Source organism: Paramisgurnus dabryanus, chromosome 21 (genome assembly GCF_030506205.2).
Source record: "Paramisgurnus dabryanus chromosome 21, PD_genome_1.1, whole genome shotgun sequence".
Taxonomy (NCBI): Eukaryota; Metazoa; Chordata; class Actinopteri; order Cypriniformes; family Cobitidae; genus Paramisgurnus; species Paramisgurnus dabryanus.
In genome coordinates, this window is record NC_133357.1 from 9,286,835 (window position 1) to 9,297,666 (window position 10,832).

Genomic DNA, 10,832 nt, shown 5'->3' on the forward strand with positions numbered 1-10,832 from the left:
TATCTTTATTAAACCTCTACTGCGTCTCAGAGATGCCTTGACTAATGTAAGCACGAATTAAACCTGCAGACAATCCTGACAGCTTCATTAACACTCATTAACCAATCACACTCAGGAAAAGTGTCAAGGCCCGCCTCCAGTGATGTATTTCCTGCTGGAGAGCTGGCTAATCTGATGTGAAGTCACAAATGTAAATCTCTCAATGTCAGATTACAAACTAAATATAGAGCGAATTGACACAGACACACATTAGCTGTGTTTACCCAGTAAAGCCTGAAAGAGGTCGCTCTGAAAGATGTTTAAAAGTCTCTCAGCACGACACCTGAACCCTTCATCAGACGCTGACTGACACGCCTCCATCGCCTGCAGAGCCCGATCTGTATCTAACACACACACACACACACACACACACGAGTATGATCAGAGATACACAACACACTGTGTTAACAGATATATACACAACACACAGACAGAAAACTGTTATATGGTCAGGTGTGTTACTGTGACCTATGACCTTATAAATGTTAGCCTGGTTGACTGTGGTTAAAGGAATACACCAACAACACGTTTAACCGTAAGACAAGAAGAGCATCACCACAACAGCACACAGACCCCAAACACAACACAACACAACACACATACATGTGACATCACAAACATAGACATGAAATGACATCATCTGTCTTACCTTCTCTCTTAAGAGGCATGTCAACCTGTCGTCGTCTCCTCTGAGCTGTCTGTCTGACACAGCTGCTGTTTGATCCTCAGAGTTTAAAGCTCTTTAAAGCTTTAGCACTGTGGTGCTCATGGGAAACTGAGTTTAATCAACTACATCTTTACTAGACCACTTTACTAGTCACTTCAGTTCAGAGGATCAGATCTAGAAGATATTACTAGCTGTCAAATCTCTCAAATACACACCCACACTCACACAAACAGATGCACACACAACCAGACACAGATATACACACACAGAGAGAGAGAGAGAGAGAGAGAGAGAGAGAGACACACACACAACCAGACACAAATTTACACACACACACACACACACACACACACACACACACACACACACACAGAGATAGACACACAACCAGAGAAAGATAGACACAGAAAGAGAGAGAGACACACACACACACACACACACACACACACACACACACACACACACAACCAGACAAAGACACAAAAGTTTTGTTCAAATCAGGCTTGTGTTTATTTTGAAGCATCAGTGTTACAGGAAAATATGTTACTCAAAAACAGTTTGTGTAGTTTTCCTGTCATCAGAGTAAATGAATGAACACAAACAATCATGATGTCATCATGATGTCACAATCCAGATGCACCTGCAGCCACTTCCACAGCATCGAGCTGAACCAAAGTCCAAGCGTGTTGCTGATGCACCACCTGTGACGTTACACACTGACAACCCTGAACTGATGCTGAGGAAAGAGGGAGGGGCCTGAGGGAGGAGAAGTGGGAGGAGCCTCAGGAAAGTGAAGATTCATGTGTCATACAGAAGTGTTGAGTGCTCTCAGGTACAGCCAGTCAGGGTCAATCCTTTAAAAATCAGGTGGAGTTCACACATGGACTCCCATGAGTAACTGTAAGCAGTCCAGGAAGAAACGGCTACAAAATACAAGCAACGTTTCTCCATTTCTGTTGGAATATCACTCAAATTGAACGCAGATTAAAAGGATATGGATATGTCCACAAGAGGTCGCCATACTCTTCTTCATCCAGCAACACTTAAACTCATTTTCTGTCAGAGACCGAGCCTTTATGGAAGACATAAATCCACCTCCGAAATCCTAAAAATGATTAAAAGAAAGATGTTTGAATGTTTAAGTCTTGTGTTTATGGCCTTCCTAAGATGAATCACTTGATGTATTCCTCGACTCGTCACTGTGGATAAAAGTGTCGGCTAAATGTAATTTCATTAACCAACTGTAAGACTAACACAGAAACAGATGTCATCTGAACTGAAGCATGACAGACAGACGTGTGATACCTTTAGGGCAGCTGTGAGGTGTTTCCAAAAGCTCATAGCTGTTAAATCCCACATCTGAGGTCAAGTAGGAGCTGAACTGATCGGGCTTCAGTCTGATACTGCTGTAGTTCTTGTGTGTGACCTCCTGGAAACACAACACACACAGTTGTACATGATTCTGTCTGATCGACTGACACAAATGATTCATATTAGTGATGCACTGAAATGACATTAGGGCTGTCACAATTATGACATTTGGCTGACGGTTAATTGTCTAATAAATTGTGATTATTCTGACGGTTAATTGTCGATTTTATTGCTTTGACATTTAATTCTCATACATTTTTTGTTTGTTCATGAAATAAATTTTACACATTGTTGTGATTATTTAAATTAAATATTTTGTGAGGTTTACCTGGCAGTAAACGCAGATTAAAAGCTGTACATGATCATGTACATTAAGTACATGATTTCGAAGGCACGCCCCAGAATACACTATCTTTGTGCTGCAAAAAAAGCTGCACTTCCTTTCGATGCTTTAGTGCAAGTATATTTGACATTTATTCTGCCAGTTCTCGAGTATGCTAGTCCAGTATGGGGTGGACTTCCTAAAAGTCTCTCTGAGGAGTTGGAGAGGATTCAAAAGCGGTGTTGTCGGATAATAGGTATTCCGTCTTCAACTCTCCCAACACTAAATGAGAGGCGTGAGGATGCCACAATATGTACTCTTACTACGACACTTAAGGATAGTTTGTCACCGCTGCACTGCTTCATACCTACGGATTCTACTCCTGCTTATTCTCTCCGGCGGCGCAGAACATTTGATGTACCCAGAAGTAAAACTAAACGCCATGAACTTTCCTTTATTCCTCGTGCTCTTAGATTGCTGAATAGATGACTTATCTGTGTATCTCTAGTATTTATATATATATATAATTTTAGATATTTTTCTTGGAGTATGTGTATGTTTGACACATTTCAGGGTTTTGCTCTGCAATGTCCTGTCTTGTCAAATTTTAAATAAAACTAAACTAAAAACTAAATATTAATACACATAACACATATTTAAAAGTAATTATTTAATGAAAATATCAAAATAAAAAAATGCAATCAAAATACATTGACTATACCAGAACAGGCCTTAAATAGTAGCCGAACATGTCTGTCTGTCATGTCTGGCTGCAAAAAATCACTTCCTTACAGATCCTTAAGAATAGCATCCTTCACTTCCTTAAATTTGAAATTGCTGTTTTGGAAATGTATGTTTTACCTGTCAGTTCATACTGTTATCAAAGTTTTGCAGCATTTCTTTGAATGCTGTTTTTCCACTGAATGGCTTTGCAATGTATCGCGTTACACTATCAGTTAAGGAGCGCCATCTGATACGGTCTCATTTATACAGGCGCTGCAGCTCCCCCTTGTGTTTTTTACAGAGATGTGCAATCATTGCAGTGATCTAATATCATCGTGATGAGACAGTTAGGGTCTTTCCAATCATATCAACACAGGTGAACGTGTGGTTTAAGTTATAGATATATTATGTATTATAGACCCAGCACTGATATGATGACAGCAGCACTGTTGGCTGCTTCAGCGTTGCTTCTGTGCTGCTCACACATGCAGTGTAGAGAGTTGTAATCTGTTAAAGATTAAAGACAGATCACTTATGTATTGAGTGAAACCGAACTTAGCAGTTATGTGTCTAAAACTGCCACATCTACTTTCTGAGGTGGTGTGAACGATTGGAGGCAGGGGCTCATTTGCATATTCATAGATTTTCATGTAAAATTTCTATAATGCATTTACATCTTCACAAACATAAACTGAATAAGAAAAGAACGGCGAAGCACATCTAAGACGGGGAAAGCATTATGGAGAGTTGAAGTCAACTCAACTTTACAGTAATGAGCGATGACGCTGTTCGGCAGCAACCAATCGGAAGGCAGAAAAAGATTTCACAGAATGCAATTGAGCGTCAGAGCATCCACTACTGTATTTCTATAGCGCCGTTGGCAGGGCAGCCAAAGTGTTTAATGATGCTTTTCGGGGGGGATTTAAACATACAGTCAGAGTATGAGGAATAAAATACAGGAAAATACAGTGTGTGTGTGTGTGTGTGTGTGTGTGTGTGTGTGTGTTACCGTAAGAGTCTTTCTTCGAGCGTATGAGCTCCAGGGCTGAGGCTCTAGAATCAAAACTCCTCCAGGTAACAGATGCCTGTAGATACGATGAAATAATCGCTGGATTCCAGCATCACCAAAGTTCAGATGAACCCACTTTGTCAAACTTAGACAGAGAATGACATCATACTCTGCACACTGTGACATCACATCTGTGTCACTGTCTGGCACATAGTTCCCCTGTACAAATACAAGACACACAATGAACATCAGACACAATCTGTAACACACACAGCAAAAGATATCGCTAGACAACTCTAATACACAGACACAAAACTCAATAACGTTTGTGTGAGGTGCTCCATGACACACATAAGCATGTCAAAACCTGACACTCAGAAGGGTGTAACTTAAAATAAAGACAGACAAACAGACAGACAGATAATCTCACTTCCACATCTCTCTCTCTCTTGCTCTCATTTATCATAATAATTCATGAAATGTTCATTATTTCGGCCTATACAGATTCTATTAGATTAAAATCTATGTATGAGGACAATAAAATAAATGTGCAATATATTTAATGATTTTTTCAGCTTTCACATAAAAAGGTCTGCTATATAATCAGAGTTGATAAAATAAACATTTTCTAAATTATTTATTGGGCTAAGATCACATCACTAATATCTTATTTTAAGCTTGCATGTTTTCAGTAAAACGTAAAAAATCTGGCAACCAAATACACATCATTCAGTTGAAACTGTTTGACTGACTTCAATGTCACATACACATGTGTGCAAACTACAGCAGCTTCATCCCATATCATCAGAAATATTGTTTTAATCTAACATGATGGCATCCCAACACACAAACACAGATGTTACCTTCAGAAAGGACACATTTAAAGGGAAAACGCCAGGGACACAAGGCATTATGGGAGGAGTGGCGATGGGTCCCCTGCAGCGTGTGAAAGACAGGGGGAACCTGGGTAACGCTCGAACTCGGTCCAGTTGCAGCTTCATAAGTGGCGTAACCTCCAGGTCTCCTCCGGCCCTCCGATTCCCGGACCCTTCGCTTTTACCCGTCTCACCGCTCATCTCTGTGGGCCGGGTCTGGTCGATCTTTTCCTGTCTTTGATTTGGGCTCCAGCCTCCTTCCTGACCCCACAGCTCTGAGATGAAATGGCGAAGGTTCTGTCTGGCGGTGTGCACTAATGTACCATCAATATCCAGACCCAGGATGTGGCTGGGTTTCCAGTGTCGGGCGATCGCGAGCGTGATGTGACCGGTGTTGCAGCCGACGTCGAGAACTTTTTTCCCGTGAAACCACTCCGGTCTAAAGACGCCCAATCTTGGGTCAACGTTCAATGTTGGCGTACGGTAACCGTAATAATGGCTGTAGTTACCGTACTGGAACTTGTGCTGCGGCCTGCGCCGGTTCTGTCGGATTTTTCCCGGAACGGTCCCTGAGGTAAAAGCACCAGTGGCTCCGCCTACGAGAGGTGTATGAAACGCTTGACTGTGCACTTTCTCTGCGTTCGTCCGCTTGACGGGTGGAGTCGGCGTGACCGATAGGCGTTCGGACCGGCTAGTGGTCCGCCTGCGCTTCCTGTGTTTGGACGGCTGAGCGGCACCGTCAGGTCTGGACTGGGTCTCGGGGGCAGAGCTGGACGAGGAGGGGTGGGACCGTCTTCGTGGCAGTATGGGTGCCACCACTTCATCTCTGCAGTTGATCGACGTGTTGAGCTCGTAGGGACGCGGTGACTCCTCTACCACCTTCAGCCCCTTTCCCTCGCCAGATACGTCGGCTGTCTTCCCCAACGTGCAAACAGACGGAACTGAAGCGATCCCCTCAGTGACCTTTGGTTTCTCGCTATCTGAATGGTCCGACTGCTCGGCAACGCCCGCCGGCACCGCTCCGTGGTGTCTATTGCGATGTCTGCGTCTGCTCTTCATGGGAGACACCAACACGCCGGCAGCCGCGTCTCCGCCCCTACCACTTAAATTTAGAGGGTCTGTGATGTCTTTCGGGATCAGAATCTCAACAGGGTCTCTGTTTTTGGCAGGAAGAGGTGACGATTTGGGCGTTTGGGCATTTAGCACCTTGTTGACCTCCTCGTCCAAAAGGCTGTTGAGATTTAACGGATCGAAGATATTTCCACCCAGCAGGAAGTTGCTGGGCAGCACAGGGTCAGACTCCGAGTTGGCGCGCCGCCTGCGTTTGCCGATACCCGGATGTTTGAATCCCACGTTCATGCTATGGCGCCGCTTATTCAGCTTCTGCTGAAGACCGTTTTGAATCTGCTGACCTGCCTGTGGAGGAGCAGCAGCATTGTCGACTCTGTCTCCTGAGGCCACGGGATTGGGAGGACGATCTGTTAGCATCACGTTGGTGGTCTCTGCATCCCGGAAGATGACGGGTCCTCCGGCGGCAGGGCAGGCGGTCTGCAGTGCCTCGCCACTGTTAGGAAGCTCACTTTGCATGGACATCACAGTCAGCATCCATTAACCTCTACAGGAAGGAAGTTTGCCTGCACAGGTCCTGTGGAAAGAACAAAAAATATTAGCAGCGTAGTCCGACTGTGTCAGCTTTATATTTAAAATACACATTGATTGGCCAAAGTTACACAACGTACACAGTTTAGCTTTAGGCAAGCCTTTCACACACCATTTTAGAAACGTTCTGCTTTCAGAAATACATCACATTGATATCTGCCACCCTGATCTCTGGACATCACTCTGTAGAGCACACTACACGAATGCTACAAAACTGCACACTATGTAAAGGCAAAACACATGCAGGGTAAGAGTGCGCGTCACTTACTTGCTTGAAGAAATGATCCTGTAAATACAGTAAATGGTGCTTGTGACCAAGGTGTTGTTTTAAATCTAATCTGACATTAACCAATCATAACCACGCCCCCCGACGCAACTGACCCGCCCATATACTGTAAATAACGACGCCTCCAGGAGGGTCTAATCACAGCTCATGAATATTTGCAACAGAACGCGATTGGTTGAAGCCTCTTCTTCTTTTCTAACGCGCTTGCGCACACACAAGCACACTGCGTGTTCGGGTCTTCTCCCTTCTCGCGCTGTTAAACATTTAAATAACGCGCGCAGTACACTTTAAAACGACAGAAACGCAGCTGCACCAGAAACGCAGCACAGTTGAAATTCAGTCTGCATGCAAACTAATGATTAAAAACTGTTTAATGTGTCGAAAGCTCACGCACGAGCCTGTAATCTCGCGCTGTGGCACAGCAGACCCACGCACTTAAATACTCCACCACAGAGCGAACCTGACTGACAGCCGCTCGAGCCAATGAGAAAGCGGGATATTTCGTGAGGCCCTCCGAGCAACCAGTAGCGAAGCTCTAAACGAAGGCATGTGCTCATCGTCACCGCCCCTAGCTGAATAGGTATCCAGCGGACTGCCTGCGCCGACCCGACTGAAACAAACTGATCGATTTCACCAACAGATACAAAACCGCCTTGATTAATACAGAATAATAATACTCTTTAAAAAATGAAAATGTTTGTTTATATTTGTTACCGTGCTGTTCAGTGAACAGTTGGAAACTGGGCACCAATCGCCTGTGTAAACAACCCATGACGACTGAGTTACTCAACACTTTATCAATGCTATAACGTTTGTAATCACAACAAATGATAAAGATGGAAACGAACCCCACGTTAAATTGTCATTACTCGAGTTTTATACTTTAATGGCAACAGTGAGTTTTAAAGACCCCCCCCCCCCCCCTCTGCAAGCAGAACAGATTTTTGGGAAATGTAGTATATACCAAACTAAACGGAAACAATCCAAGAAATATTTGTGTGCGCGTTTCAAGCTATTGTGATAATTGTGTATTGATTGTTCTCAATATCATTATATATCAGTGATGAACAGGGCCCAAAATAAGCCAAAGATGCTGAAAATAAAAGTTAAATCTTAGGGTTTTACTTATCAGCAGTGTTGGGGCTAGTTACTCAAAAAAGTAATATATTACGTATTACATATTACTCTCAAAAATAGTAATGCCTTACTTTACTTTATTACTCCCTGGAGAAAGTAACTAGTTATATTACTAGTTATATTACTAGTTACATTTTTTTTCTGGACAAGAATGTTTATTTGGGCAAGCCAGGGCCAAGAAAATGCTGGATTCCTTAGCCGCTACTGGACGTGGGGCACAGCGTTTGGAGAAACATTAAAGAGTGTGCACTTCACCATCAAGTTATTTTCCTTCCGTTGAACATAATAAAATATGACTGAATCTCCACCCGTCGAAAGTAGCTTTCTGTTGCTGGGAACCTTCCTCTGAAAAAGAGCTTGCCGTTGTTGACGCTTCCATTTACCCGATCTGTCTTTGAGTGTGCCGCTGCCGCTCTGTGCTGCTGGCTGCCGGGTGTCGACCAATCGGTGATGGTAAATGATACCTCGTGATAAACTTAGACCAATCACTGTTCCATTCACGCCCTCCTCCCCTTCCCTTTTGTTCTCTGTGTTTTGTGCCTTGTGTGATGAAGGTGCTACTGGCAAATGTAACTTAAGTAACTAGCTCAGGAAAACTGTAATAATATTACCATTTTCAGACGGGTAATGCCTTACACTACTAGTTACTGAAAAAAGTAATATTATTACAGTAACTAGTTACTTTGTAACTAGTTACACCCAACACTGCTTATCAGTGAACAGTTTAATGGCTCAGGACAAACAAGAAACCTTTAAACAACTCATACAAACTCTCATGGATTGTCCAGGTAACATCATGCATTATTAAGAATCAGGTGGATGTAAACTTTGAAAAAATATATTTGTAGTTATTTTTTCAAATTCTGTTATTATTCTGTGTGACGAGCTTTTTAACTTATTAATAACTTGTTCGCACTAAATTAAAAACAAACCTTAGTTTTCTATATTGCTCTTCTTTGTTTCCAGATTCTGCAAGGTGTATGTAATTTAAACTTTTGATCAAGCACTGTACATGGGGCTGGAGTGTCTCGTGCCTGGTTGCCATTCATCAGTTTGAGGGTTTACACACAGATCTGTCAGAGGAGAACATCATTAATGTACACACAAGCATTTATACTAGAAATAACTGCCGGAAGAATCCACAGGAAACTTCTCCTCCACTTTAACATCTGACATTAGTTGACGTCTGTATTAAACTGTGTTCACATTCATCTGTTTACATTTATAAACAAGTCTGTTTCTTTGCATTTAGACCTTCTGTTCCCTTACAAAAAACCTGCAGGAATCATGTACAGGACTGAATAAAAATCCTACAGGACAGGGTGTTTTCTGAAGGGGTCCTGCATGGTTCCTGTGTGCAAGCAGCTGACATATTGACTTCCATAATATTTTTTTCCTACCACGGACCCTGCTGAAAAAAACTGCATCAAACCAGCATGGGAATTATGCAGGTCTATGATGGTTTGAAGCTAGTTCAGCTGGTGGTCAGCATACCAGCACCAAAACACAACTTATGCTGGTCTTGCTTGTATGACCAGCATGGGATGCTGGTTTGGTGCCGGTTTAGTTGGTGTTCACTAGCAAACCAGCACCAAAACATATGATGGTCTCGCTAGTATGCTGTTTTTTCCAGCAGGGGTACTGAATGGGTACCATGTGTGCATAACATTATTTATCAAAATGACTTTTTTTGTTTGTGTTCAGCAGAATATCTATCCATCCATTCATCCATCCATCTATATTTCTATCCATCCATTCATATGTCCATCTATCCATTCATCCATCTATATATCCATCCATCTACTTGAATGTGTGAAGAAATGGTTGTAGATTTTGTCTAACTGTTTGAAAAGCAAGTGTCATTTAATGTAAATTTGTGCTAATTTGTCCGAATGAGTTAATTATAAGGAAATTACTTGAGTGTTCCAATTAAGCTTTTACATGTTGTACAGATGTTATAGTGTTTTTCTTGTTTTTCTTATTTTATATATATATATAAAAAAAATATATATATATATATGGCCATACAGTACATTTTTGCAGAATATTTTAAGATAGATAGATAGAGAGAGAGAGAGAGAGAGAGGGGGGGGGTGAGCAGCAGACACTTTACTGTAAGTGTGTAAATAGCTGATTTCTCTCGGGCTGCAAAATCTTTACTGGTAAATAAGCTTCAGTCACACACAAATATACATCATCTAAACATGGAGAGGGAACCAGCAGAAAGATTTGATCATGTGGAGGACACGGAACATAATAATGATGATGATGATGAAGATAAGGAGAAAAAAGATGTAGAGCCTTTCATAAAACATACTGAAAGCAAATGAAACTAAAACAACACAAGCTGTCAGCATCTGACACACACACACACACACACACACACACACACACACACACACACACACACACACACACACACACACACACACACACACACACACACACACACACACACACACACACACACACACACAGACATATGAACACACACACACACACACACACACACACACACACACACACACACACACACACACACACACACACACACACACACAGACACACACACACACACACACACACACACACAAGAGACACACAGGTTTGGTCCATTGTTCAGATTTCCTGTTTTCTAACCTAAGATATCTGTGAAAGTGTGTGTGTGTGTGTGTGTGTGTGTGTGTGTGTGTGCGTGTGTGTGTGTGTGTGTGTGTGTGTGTGTGTGTGTGTGTGTGTGTGTG

At 42.4% G+C, this 10,832-nt stretch overlaps 1 protein-coding gene across 1 annotated transcript; it reads right to left on the reverse strand.

Annotated features, from left to right (window-relative positions):
- Positions 1 to 1,198: 1,198 nt before the first annotated feature.
- Positions 1,199 to 7,398, reverse strand: mepceb (methylphosphate capping enzyme b). The gene is made up of 5 exons (XM_065275654.1): positions 6,934 to 7,398; positions 4,995 to 6,651; positions 4,132 to 4,350; positions 2,012 to 2,135; positions 1,199 to 1,811 (listed from the first exon to the last, which is right to left on the reverse strand). The coding sequence occupies exons 2-5, from the start codon at positions 6,609 to 6,611 to the stop codon at positions 1,756 to 1,758; spliced, it is 2,016 nt and encodes a 671-aa protein (XP_065131726.1). The 5' UTR covers positions 6,612 to 6,651; positions 6,934 to 7,398; the 3' UTR covers positions 1,199 to 1,755.
- Between the last annotated feature and the right edge of the window lie 3,434 nt (positions 7,399 to 10,832).

Excerpts from the sequence above, each read along its gene's own strand:
- mepceb (XM_065275654.1), bottom strand. The coding sequence starts at position 6,611 with ATGCTGACTGTGATGTCCATGCAAAGTGAGCTTCCTAACAGTGGCGAG. Across the intron at positions 2,136-4,131 it reads CTCGAAGAAAGACTCTTACG|GAGGTCACACACAAGAACTA; the intron begins GTAACACACACA and ends TTGTGTTTCCAG. Across the intron at positions 1,812-2,011 it reads ACCTCACAGCTGCCCTAAAG|GATTTCGGAGGTGGATTTAT; the intron begins GTATCACACGTC and ends AATCATTTTTAG.